The sequence below is a fragment of the Schistocerca serialis genome, chromosome 2 (genome assembly GCF_023864345.2).
Source record: "Schistocerca serialis cubense isolate TAMUIC-IGC-003099 chromosome 2, iqSchSeri2.2, whole genome shotgun sequence".
Classification (NCBI taxonomy): Eukaryota; Metazoa; Arthropoda; class Insecta; order Orthoptera; family Acrididae; genus Schistocerca; species Schistocerca serialis.
Window position 1 is genome coordinate 865,447,946 of NC_064639.1, and position 13,419 is coordinate 865,461,364.

At 41.7% G+C, this 13,419-nt stretch overlaps 1 protein-coding gene across 1 annotated transcript in view; it reads left to right on the top strand.

Annotated features, from left to right (window-relative positions):
• LOC126456469 (carboxypeptidase B-like) overlaps positions 1-13,419 on the top strand; it is a 50,143-nt gene that overhangs the window by 14,243 nt on the left and 22,481 nt on the right. Inside the window, exon 4 of the mRNA XM_050092220.1 lies at positions 10,546-10,734. Coding sequence (XP_049948177.1) covers positions 10,546-10,734 — 189 coding nt within the window. The remainder of the gene's footprint in view (positions 1-10,545; positions 10,735-13,419) is intronic.

The window sequence follows — 13,419 nt, forward strand, 5'->3', positions numbered from 1 at the left end:
AAGCGTTGGTTATCAAAGCATCTCTTGAAAGTTTATATCGTTGATGCGTTAATAACCGCCTTTTAATGATAAGGGTGACTTGTTAGTGATACATTTTCAATCCGCCTTAAACCGGCATACTGCATGTTGTCCGAATCAATTGTCAATATTGCCGTACACCTCGTGATATTACTTGTGACGTCAAAATGCCCTCACATTTGGAAGGAAACGTCGCTCACGAGATAGACAGGCCGTGGCCCTTACATCACAGCACAGCACGTTACACCTCAGGTCTTACGTGCGCCAGCAGCCGTCTCCGGCGTGAAGCGACTAGTTACTTCAGATGAGTTTCATAATTCTTGACTGTTTGTTTAAAAATATGGAAGCTCTCGATAGCACACGATAAAATTAAGACCTTTAGTGGGGTACCTTTTCAGTAAAATATTGATTTCCCGTGGGCCCTCCACGGAGCCGAGCGTTCACGAAAAGTGACGGGCAAGCCGACTAGTATGATGTCACAAGTTGGTTCAGTTACTGGCTCAAATTTTCTTGTCGTATGCAACAGCCACCCACACCATAATTCCGGGAGTTGGAGAGGTACAGGTCTCACAAATGGCTGCTTCCTCCGATCTTTTACCAGGTCATCTATGCACGCCTTGACGTCCGTCAGGCTGTCATACACACAAGAGATACTCACCGCTGAACACCATAGAATGCCCATATCGCCCTACACCATGCAAGTATGTGTTGTCTGTAGCGTGGTGTCTGCAGAGAAGGGGGCACGACAATTGGAAATCTCAAACCAGCTTCCAGTAATCTGTTCCTTACCCGGATTTCAGCTGTTCTCGTCTCTCTATTCATCAGAGTCACTCGAGCGATCCTACGATCTTCTTGTGGTGAAGACCTTCTTGAAGGATCCCTGACTACAGTCCATGTCACACTGCTGTCGCGAGTCTATCCCGTTACCACTGTTTCTGAAGACAATGCAATTCAACCAACTGTCTGCGCCATCTGTCCGTATGATGCTCCCGTGTCCCTCATTAAAATGATTCGATCTTTCTCAAGGTCCGAAAAATGGCCATAAGCTGGACGTACACATCCTCTGGACATACTCTGTTCCCATCGCCATCTGAAAAGTACCGGTATCATGAGACACATCCCGCAGCCAACGTGTATTCATATCGTTCTTCAGCTGGAGGAATAGCTCTTTTCTGTTGTGAAGATAAGCTCGCATAGTTAGGACCCTGGAGTACTGGAAAACCGTCGCCTGGTCAGATGAGTTCTGATTTGAGTTCGTAGGGTTCGAGTATGGGGAAGACCCCACGAAGTCATGGACCCAGGTTATAACAAGGTAATGTGCAAGATGATGGTGGGTCCAAAATAATGGAGTGGGCTGTGTTTACACGGACTGGACTGAATCTTCTGTGTGTTCGACTTCTTGGAGGCCATTTGCAGCCATTCATGGACGTCATGTTCCAAAAAATCGGTGAACTTGTCACTGATTTCAAGAACATTATGGACAATTCGAGCGAATGGTTTGGCCACCCAGATCGCCCGATATGCATCCCATCGATCATTTATGGGATGTAATCGAGAGATTAATTCGTGCACAAAATCCTGCACCGGCAACACTTTCGCACAGCATTGCTCAGTATTTCTTCAGGGGATTCCAACGACTTGTTTAGTCCATTCAACGTCGAGTTGCTGCATTACGCCAGACAAAAGGCGGTCCGACACGATGGTAGAAGATATCGCATGACCCCTGTCACCTCAGTGTATGTTGAATGGCTTATCTGGCAACACCTGGGAGAAATAGTGAAAAATGTAGCACAATGTAAAAGTTTCCCATTACGAAAACATGTAACAGTGAACTGATAAGTAAGAAGTGAAACTTGTGCTCTTCGCTGCAGAGTGGTAGAAGCCAAAATATCACCTACACTTGGTCCCACTACAGTTCAGGAGAATACATAGCCAAGAACCAGGTGGTCAGCTTTAGGAGGGGGGAAGTCCAATTTACTGGACTTCCCTCTATGAAAATACGACATGTGAGAGACATACTTATTTCACAAAGTAAATCATCGACTGTGTGACAAGTGGGAAAGGAAGATTCAAATGGTTCAAATGGCTCTAAGCACTATAGGACTTAACATCTGAGGTCGTCAGTCCCCTAGACTTAGAACTACTTAAACCTAACTAACATAAGGACATCACACACATCCATGCCAGAGGCAGGATTCGAACCTGTGACCGAAGCAGCTGCGGGATTCCGGACTGAAGCGCCTAGAACCGCTCGGTCACAGCGGCCGGCAGGAAAGGAAGAGAATCGGAGTCTATGAGATGTAGTGTTTTGATGGATATTGAAAATAAAGTCGGCTGATAAATATAAGAAATGAGGTGGTTTCCTGCAGAATTGGTGAGGAAAAGAATGTTTGGAAAACAGTGACAAGGAGAAAGGACAGGATGCTTCCACACGTGTTAAGACTTCGGGTAAAATTTCTATGGCACTAGCGGGAGTCGTGGAGTGCAAAAAATGATGAGAGAGATACGAAATGGAATATATACAGCAACTAATTAAGGGCTTTGCATGTTGAGGAAGACACAGATTGGAATATATACAGCAACTGATTAAGGGCGTTGGTTGTTGAAGAAGACACTGTAAATACTTCTCTGATCGGCACAGGAGAGGAAAACAGTTGCTGGGACGTGAGTGGTCGTTGGTCGTCAGTTACGGCAATATGAACTTTCCACCCCTGTCCACAGGGGCAGCTCATATGGGTGGTGTTACCACCCGAAAATTACTGCAAAAGGCTGTCCCGCCTGTCTCCCTACCTACATGCACAATTCAGGTGTTTTGCCTGAAAAACAACTCCTTCATTACAACTATGAAATAGCTTTCGTGCGCCTTGGCAAGTGGCTACCTAGAAGAGAAAAACACCCTGTAGCCCAGGGCCGTCTACGGGGTGCATTGTTTGCGGGTCGTGTGCGGCCCAAGCTGTCACTCGGCTTTGCTCGGTACTTCTCGGAAGTAGACGTAACAGTGTGACTTTTCATTTAGCATTGCGGTGCGACATTTTTCTGTTGGCACAACTCGCTGAGTTCGGCAGAATCGTGGTGTCAGTGCTGTCACCTATTTGCTCGTGCTACGAAGGACGTCCACAGATCCAGTGGCTGTTTGCACAGAAAGAGGAAGTCTAGCGATCTGTAGCAGCTATCCTTTAAAATGAATGGGAATGACAGAAGAGAGGGATGACAACTTCCATTTCGGATAAGCGACAGGTACTGCTCATTTGCTATGAAACGACTTTACAATACCATACATGAAGAATTTAAAGATTTAGTTGACAGTGAAAGGGCGAAAAATTACAGCGGTCGACAGACGGGATTCATTCTTCTGTACACCAAAAAGCATTTTGTGCTAAATTTACAGACCTAGAGCACGTGAAGAAATTGGTGGTACGAACAGTAAAATTTCTGATATCGCAACCATTATTCCAGTTTCAGTTGCAACACTTTTTAGTGGAAATGAACGAAGAATATGGAGACTTCATATATTACAGAAAAGTACATTGGTTGAGTCAAGGGACATGTCTCGATCGATTTTTCGATTTACATCTCCCTATTATTGTACTTATGAAGGAAAAGGCGTTCAGGAGCGAAAATTAGAACATCGGGATGGATTGCGGACTTTGAAGTGAACTTGACTGCACACTGCCCACAGTAAGACACAGCAAGATAACTTGTTTCTAGTGTGACGGAGTGGCATTTAAAAAGAAAATCGCGTTGTAGAAGGGACACATTGTGACAAAGACAATTCAGTTCCCTACGTTCACTGGAGTTAAAGGAAACGCGGGGTCTGAAGTATTCATTGTGGCCTTGAAAGAATTTCAAGGATAGTTTTATAAAGATTTCGAGGACGCTGTCACTCATAAATCAGTTCACGAGCTCTTGCCGAGACCGTTTCCCGTTTCGGTTGAAAGAGCATCTGTGCATGTGCAGACGTAACTAAGTGACCTGCAAACTAATTCCAGTTTTGGTGACAAATCCTTTTCGTTAAAACTGTTCAGGACGTCTACATTGCTTTCCTCAGGTACAGTTTCCAAGTCTTCATAATGGGATTGTAGGGAAGTTAAGTCGTCCAGGGGGGGCCGAGCGGTTCTAGGCGCTACAGTCTGGAACCGCGTGACCTCTACGGTCGCAGGTTCGAATCCTGCCTCGGGCATGGATGTGTGTGCTGTCCTTAGTTAGGTTTACGTAGTTCTAAGTTATAGGGGACTGATGACCTCAGAAGTTAAATCCCACACAGTGCTCAGAGCCATTTGAACCATTTTTTTTTTTTTTTTTTTTTTGTAAGGAAGTTACAAAAGTGCTACAATATTCCGGCCGACATATTTGTGTGAAAGACCTTTATTCAGTTATGAAACTAAATAAGTCACGATTACGTCGCAACTTGAATGCAAAACTCTGTATGCCGACAGTTTGTACCAGATAAAAATTATATCTTGAGCTGGCCAAAAATAATTAAATAATGCTGTTTCTTTTTTTTTTTTTTTTTTTTTTTGCTGACTACGTTGTTGGGAGTTGTGAAATGTAAAACCAAGTAGTATGAAGTGCGACTGCACTTCCGTTTAAATGAGGCACCTTCGCTGTTATCCCCTCTTCCCGCTCCTCGCGCTTATACATCGTGGCTTGGTGGTTGGGGAAGTGTGAGGCCAGGCTGAACGCTTTGGCACTTCTGCTCGGACTAGGCCCGCTGCCGAAATCTTGGCCGACCCTGCTGTAGACCAATAGACACATTCTGAAACAAATTCTTTATAAGGTATAACGCGATAAGTTCCTCAAGGCGAGTTTTTAAGCAACAATACACTACTGGCCATTAAAATTGCTACACCACGAAGATGACGTGCTACAGACGCGAATTTTAACCGACAGGAAGAAGATGCTGTGAAATGCAAATGATTAGCTTTTCAGATCATTCACACGAGGTTGGCGCCGGTGGCGATACCTACAACGTGCTGACATGAGGAAAGTTTCCAACCGATTTCTCATACACAAACAGCAGTTGACCGGCGTTGCCTGATGAAACGTTGTTGTGATGCCTCGTGTAAGGAGGAGGAATGCGTACCATCATGTTCCCGACTTTGATTAAGGTTGGGTTGTAGCCTATCACGATTGCGTTTTATCGTATCGCGACATTGCTGCTCACGTTGGTCGAGATCCAATGACTGTTAGCAGCATATGGAATCGGTGGGCTCAGGTGGGTAATACGGAACGCCGTGCTGGATCCCAACGGCCTCGTATCACTAGCAAAAAAAAAAAAAAAAATGGTTCAAATGGCTCTGAGCACTACGGCACTTAACATCTTAGGTCATCAGTCCCCTAGAACTTAGAACTCCTTAAACCTAACTAACCTAAGGACATCACACACATCCATGCCTGAGGCAGGATTCGAACCTGCGACCGTAGCAGTCGCGCGGTTCCGGACTGAGCGCCTAGAACCGCTAGACCACCGCGGCCGACTCTACCCTTCATTCGATCCCTTCGAAACCCTACATTTCAGCAGGATAATGCACGACCGCATGTTGCATGTCTTGTACGGGCCTTTCTGGATACAGAAAATATTCGACTGCTGCCTGGCCAGCACATTCTCCAGATCTCTCACCAATTGAAAACGTCTGGTCAATGGTGGCCGAGCAACTGGCTCGTCACAATACCCCAGTCATTTCTCTTCATGAACTGTGGTATCGTGTTGAAGCTGCATGGGCAGCTGTAACTGTACCCGCCATCCAAGCTCTGTTTGACTCAATTTCCAGGCGTATCAAGGCCGTTATTACGGCCAGAGGTGGTTGTTCTGGGTACTGATTTCTCGGGGTCTATGCACCCACATTGCGTTAAAATGTAATCACATGTCAGTTCTAGTATAATTGTCCAATGAGTACCCGTTTATCATCTGCATTTCTTCTTGGTGTAGCAATTTTAATGGGCAGTAGTGTACAACAGTGTTCAATGCTCACTGTTATTATTCAGAGCCCGCATTAGACAAAGATTTATAAACTGACGTAAAATTCCAAGTTGTGTCGGGAAATTTCATTTAATAGCTCGCCTCCAAACGGATTCTTGAAAACATGAAGTTCAATTAAGGTTCCACAATATAAAAAAATTCAGTCGCCACGCAGTAGGACATGACGACATTTTATGAGAAATATTTTACAATGCCTCAGCTGCTCAATAAAGTTAACAGTCCGAAATCGAAATCGAGCGAGTCGAATCTTTCTAAGTCGGTCCTCTAGCATGATAAAAAGCCTTCTTAGTTCACAGAGGTCTTTGGAAAGACAGAGCGTAGTCTACCGCAGTGACGAACCAGCAGGTCTTCGCCTCTGGCCAGCGAGGAGTGCAGTGGACGGTGGGCGATGCATCCGCCCTCAACTCTGTAGTGCCTGTTTTCACCATTCACCCTGAGGACAGTCTAGTCTATCCCACCAACTAAACTATTCATAGCATTCAACTGTGGGTCTCTACTAGGGCTTGATAAGTTGTAACAATTGGAAATCGTCTCCTGGTTGAAACCCAGTGAAATGTATCACCGTAGCCAGCAGAACAACTACACAGGAATGATCGGTTGTGGGCTCCGAAAGAACAGATAAAGTCTTAACTTTCATCTAGAGTAATAACTTTCCACAGTTGCAAAACTACACAGCCCTAAGAAATTCTATGCTATAAAACATATCAATATATCTATATTGAGGGCTTGAAACGAAGACTAGTAGGGTAAGGTAATATAATATCTGATTCGATCCATTATAAATGGTTTTGAAAGTCGGCGACTGTGAAAACAATAGGTTTATTTATCAATAATTCACCTGTCACTGACTGGTAGCAGAAGAATTATTTATAAACAGACCTAGTATAATGTAAATATGATACAAAATGAATTCATCTGTATTTTTGAAAGAAAAACAGTAACCTTTAGGAAAAAATTGTAAATGTTAGTGTAAACTGCTCTGAATTGACACTGTGTTTAATTTTTTTAAAGCTACAAATGTAGACTAGAAAAAATGAAAACAGTGTATCATTTTCTACTAAAATTCTTAAATCTGATATGCCTCGTACAAAATATTATTCACCTGTGGTACTATTATTTTCATTGACGAGAGAAGGTTGAGGTCTTAAAATGGGATTGAGACCACATAAAACAATACAAATGTATAACCATCATTTTTCTGTGGCCGGTATTTCTAGAATATTTGTGACATTAAACGTGTATCAGAGAGAATTCTAGAAATTTCTGATTCGTTTTCCTGTTTTACCGCTATAAAGTCAAACAGCAATGGGTAGCAACTGTCCACAATTACACTTTATATACTGACATTACTATACGCAAAAGAGACTCACCATCTTATATTTTTCTTGAACATCAACAGGACTGCACAAAGCCTATTCTTCATTCCAGATTTCACGTCACAGTAGCAATATGAGGAATTAGCTATTTCCATATCACATTACTCTTATGATAACAGAAATGTCTTTCTCATTTAATTGAAAACTACTTTGTTTATGTGCACAGACTTTAGAGCCATTTTCTAGTATTTTTTGTACTGTGCAGACGTATCTGTAGCTGTATGGATTCCTATTTCCTCCAACGAAATTTAGCCATAATATAATCTTCTCAATCGAAATGTGCTGGACCTGTCATTACAATAGGATCTAGTGTGGGATCTCCAAAGAGATCGACATTATTCATGCTGTCGTCACTAGTGAAAGAGATGTCGGAATCAGATACAGTCTCCTCAGTTTCCTTTCTTTCTTGAGTACCCGTCACAGCTTTCGTCACAAGCATAGCTTTCTAGCCTTCCTGATTTTGGCATACACCTTCTTGTTTTGGAGGCTTTCCGTTTGGATTTACTGCTGGTTGTTTGGTCTGCCGCTGTTGTGTTGCTGGCGTATGGGAAGGGCGGCAACCCGCGGAGCACCACTGTGTGCCCGGTGGCTGGAAGCTTAAGTAACAATGTATCACATCTCGAAATCAACTGTATCGTATTGGAATGTAGAGTATCATATTTAAGGAATATGTCGACTGCTTAATACTTATCTCCATACAATAAACAAGACAATAATGAATATTAGGACAGACAGAGCCCAATTTTCTGTGTACATAACACAAATTTGGTAGGTACAAAGAAATATTTGTGTAAATGTGGAAAATGTTCTAGAACTGTGTGAACATTTATTTTCAGTCTGGAAGTACTGTTTGTCAAAATTAATTTTTGCCATGAAAGAGAACCTGCTAATGGAAAAACAAGTTGTGATGAAACTATTCCTAAAATACGGCAGCATAACTTACAGTAGTAATATTTGCATAGGTATGGTTATTTTTATAAATAGAATGGGTGTATTATCTTTGAAACGTTTGCCCATATCTGTTTTAGGACACGTTATCCTAATTCTAAACAGCTTTTACAATATTTAGCGAAGACATTTAGAATAACTTTATCAAACTAAAAGATATTTCTACATGAGCACGTAGAATGCTTATTGAATGTGAAATATACGTCAGTGTTGCATAGCAGCTTTTTAAAGGTATTCCCCGACCTACCATAAACACATCGAAAAAACACCAATGCCTTCAAACGTATAAGATTAATTCTGAAGAAACTTCCCAAAACAAGTTTTCTTGCTGCGCTCAATGCATTGACTACATTATTTTTTTTTTTTTACTGCACACCCTTTGTTTAGTGGCCCTGAAATGAGATAACAATAGGCTGTGGCGTCTCTGCTCGGCGAAGGCGACAAACAGTGCACTTAATAATAATAATAATAAAATTTTGTTGTCATTCGACTCGCTACATCAATAGGAAAAGTCAAGAGCATACAAATCTACACTCTCTACTATATCAGTGTAGTTTGGTTTACGCGAAATAGGTAAAAGCAGAAACCTTATGTTAGAAAGTAGTACTTTCATCTTCAAAAAATTCGTCAACAGTGTAATAAGTATTATTAACTAGTAGCTTATACAGTTTAGTTTTAAAAATATTTACAGGCAATTCTTTAAAGTGTGCGCTTAACCTGTTAAACGTGCTTAGCCCAAGGACTAGGCAGGAGTTTCATGATTTAGATAATCTATGATACAGCACATTAAAACGTGTTCTATTGATAGTATTATGAATGTTACTTCTCACGACTGGATTAGAAACATTGTTTTTTAACGTACAATAAAACATTATATATGAGTAAGTTTTCTACTGTCAGACACTGCAATTTAATGAAGTGAAGTTTACAGTGTTCTGTTTTATCAGAATCAGTTATTATTCTTAATACTTTCTTCTACATAAGTAAAATGTCATTTAGATGACAACTGCTACCCCACAATAAAATTCCTTATGATAAGATACTCTGGAAGAAAGCAAAATATGCTGATATTACACAGCTATTTTGAACATGTCTTTTTAAATTTATAATTAAATAAATTACTCTCGAAAGTCTAAAAAGATAAATTTTTAATGTGTGGTTCCCACGTTAATTTACTGTCAATAATAACAAGTAAAAGTTTAGCGGTTGCTAATTCATGGTGGTTAGGAAACTGTTTGAAGCTAGAGTACCTGGATTTTACTTTCATTTAGAAAGAAACCATTCGCTCTGAACCATAATGAAGATTGAGCAAGGGTATTTTCGGTCAATGTTCTCAACGTGCGTAGATCTGAGCTTTTATTTAGAAAAGTTATATCATCGGCATACAATACTGTGTGAGACTTTATAAACAGAGGCAGGTCATTAATTATTAAGAGAAACAATAAAGATGCGAGCACCGACGCTTGTGCCGCTCCAGACTTAATATGAACCAAATTTGACTCCTCAATGCGAATGCACACAATTTTTTGGCGATTCTCTTGAAAAAATTTATACATATTTATACTGTTGCCATCAAGACCATAGTAAAATAGCTTTTTCAAAATAGTATTAAGCTGTACACAACCAAAAGCTCCGCTCAGGTCACAAAATGTAACCTGGCCGTAGCCCCTAGCCTCAAACACATCTGGAACTAATTTTACTAGGGAATCCACTGCATCAGTTGTGGATTTATCTTTCATAAATGCAAATTGTTTATCACTGATTATATCCAAGCAAACACTAACTTGATGTTACATAATTGTTTCAAAAATTTTGGAAAAAATAGACGTTATGGATATGGACCTACAACTAGCGGGAGACTTCTTTTAACCTTTTTTGTATATGGTCACAACTCCAGAAACTTGTAGTACATTAGGGAACTTACATTCAACTTCGCATTTTCAGGGGCTTTGTTTATTGAACTACTAATTTATTCAATGGACTGCATGCAAAATTTGTTAAATTCTTCTGGAGTTACGGCAATATATTTTTATTTATTATGTGCATTAGAGTTAATTATACTCCAGGCCTTTTTGCATTTGTTGTTAGACTTTTCAATGCCAAATATGCTATGTAGTTTGGACGTGTGTCTAAAAACTTGTGGTGACTGGGGGCTCATTTGATTTCCTACACTTTTACGACTGAGGTGGCCTTCTTAGTGGGAGTGCTGACGTGTTTGCGCAGGCCACCGCATGGAGTGGCAGTCGTACCACCGGCTGGCGGACATCCACCAGTTCCTCGACTTCCTGGCCGCGACGTACCCGCAGCGCTTCAGCGTGCAGACCATCGGCAGCTCGGTGCAGGGCCGGCCGCTCAAGGTGGTGCGCGTCTCATCCGGCAAACCCGGCGCTCCCGCCATCTGGGTCGACGGAGGTACGTCTACGTCCCTATCCTCAGCTCCCACACTCTCTCTTCCAACTCCTGCCGTCTCCTGGAGTTCTCTGCAATCCAACTCTTATTCCTCACACTTCATAACAAGCTGTTCCTGAAATCGTTTGGTTAGCACACTGGGCTCGCGTTCGGGAGGACGACGGTTCAATCCCGCGTCTTGCCATCCTGACTTAGGTTTTCCGTGGTTTCCCTAAATCGCTCCAGGCAAATGCCGGGATGGTTCCTTTGAAAGGACACGGCCGACTTCCTTCCCCATTCTTCCCTAATCCAATGAGACCGATGACCTCGCAGTTTGGTCTCTTCCCCTAAACAACCCAACCCAACCCGAAATCGTTTCTTTCTTTTTCTCTTTCTCTTTTTCTTAGCGATTGAATCCTACCACTTGTTAAAACACTTTACTCATATTAGGAAGGAACGGATTTCGAATTCCCGTCAGGCCACCCGCACTCACGTTTTTCGTGGTTTCCATAAATAATATAGTATCGGGGCTGTCCGAACTGTTACTCCACCTCTAATCATCCCATCGTCCATGAAACGTTAAAGACTAAGAGTCTTTTCTTCCTTCATCTGTATTTCCTGTCTCTATTTTTTTAAGTCGCAGACACACTACTCGCTGTAAACTTCAGTTCACTTCCATATTTTAATATCCATTTTCTTAACCTGTTATCTTCCATCTATGTACGTAAAAATGAATATTGTGGGTGTGTTTGTTCCATAATAACTCTGAGGCGCCTGGAGTAAGTTCAGCCAGACTTGGCTCACGGAAATGACTAATATGAGTTGTCAGACACCCTGTTGGGTCCCCTATGGGTGGCAGTGCGAACCCTGGGACGGCTGTAGCATTTTCAACCGAACTTCGAATACACAGAACACGTTAACTAGATAATAAATTCTGTGACCGTCAGACTGCGTTATTACGTGCAGGAGTGGGATGAGGACTGAAATGAGCTAACATGTAAAAATAAGTATGAGTCTGGTTGCTCTTGAAGAAAATTCGAACAATATTGGTACATACATCACTCAGTAACAGGGAATAAATACTGTGGGGCTAAGTGACCGGTAGCACCCACAGGAACAGATTTTTTTGGGTTTGGGGGTGAAAAGTAAGAGAAAAACTAGCTCTTGAAAATCTACAGCGATTTCAACGGAACTCATAGTATATATAACCTGTTATCTTTGTTGCTGTTGTTGTTTTCAGTCCTCAGACTAGTCAGATGTAGCTTTCTACTCATGCCTCTTTTCTGCATGACTAATGCGCTCTACATTCATTTGAACCAGTTCTCTGTATTTGTGTTTAGTTCTATCCGTGTAATTTGTACCCCCCCCCCCCCCCACGCATCTCATCATCGCTAAACTGACTATTCCTTGATGCTTTAAGATGTGTAACACCAACCACTCCCGTCTTTCAGTCAAGTTGAGCCATAAAGTTCTTCTTCCCAGTTCGACTCAATGACTACTCATTAATTCTTCGATCTATCCATCTAGTCTTCAGCATTCTTATGCGCTATCACATTTCAAAAGATTCTTATCTCATATTGTCTGAACTGGTTATAATCAACGTGGTGGTGGTAGCAGAAAGTAGGCTGACTGGTGAGGCTCCTGATCGCATTTCACATGTAGGCGACGTGGTTAATGAACAGGGGGGGGGGGGGGGGGAGGGGGGATGTAGGAACGGGTCATCATGTAAAAAAAATCAAAAATTGGTATTTGTGTCGAATGCATAATTTTTAGGAACGTCAGCACTAATGACATTTAAAACAGAGTTCAATTGAAAAGAGCGATGTGTCTCTCTATAGTATTTTAAACATGACAGAAATAATTATTTTTACACCTCACATCCCTTTTTTACCTCAACAGGCTCGAGCTACTGGTGCTAGACAGGTATTACATCCATAGTATTCTTTCCTAAATTCTGAATCACATGAGTACAACATTTTGTTGATATTTCTGTAGGGGCTCCAGAGTTATGCTCAAACATACATATGTACATGTAGTTACAAACGTAAGGTATAGACTGGCTGATTATCATGGTCTACCTGGGCACATATTTGCTCATCGCAATTTTTAAGGACATAACTGCATGGGAAAACGGGGGCAAAGCGTAAAGCTGGTGTAGACCGGTTCGGGAAGCACTGCCTAGCAGTATCGCGTCTGCACGTCATCTCTTTAAACAACTTCTGCATCTGGTACACCACACGAGTAAATGCTGCGGTTGTTTATTATGGCGGTAAATTCCTCGTATTTGCATGTCACATGACTTGTATTCATGCTTTTTTCCAGTGAAGCCCACTTGAAAGTGGCTCTACAGCTGAAATTACCACATACTGGCGTAAATAAATACTATTCTCAGCAAATATATTGCCATAGCGTAAATAACGGCATGACCCAAGAAGCGTTTGCTGACTGGAACCAAAACTGAAAGGTCTATAGTTTATGAAGTTGATCTCACCTTTATTTATTTGACTAGCAGAAAAAAGACGTAGATAATACCCGATGCGTAACAGGAAATAAACGAATATCAAATCAAGTATTTTATCTCTGGATGTCCCTCAGGGTTTTATTAATTGACCACTTTTTTGCCAGCTGTGTGTAGCTATTGCCTCACTCTTTGACCTGATGCCCAAAAATGTTTTGCTGGTATTTCATCAACCCTGGGTCAGGTGTTGA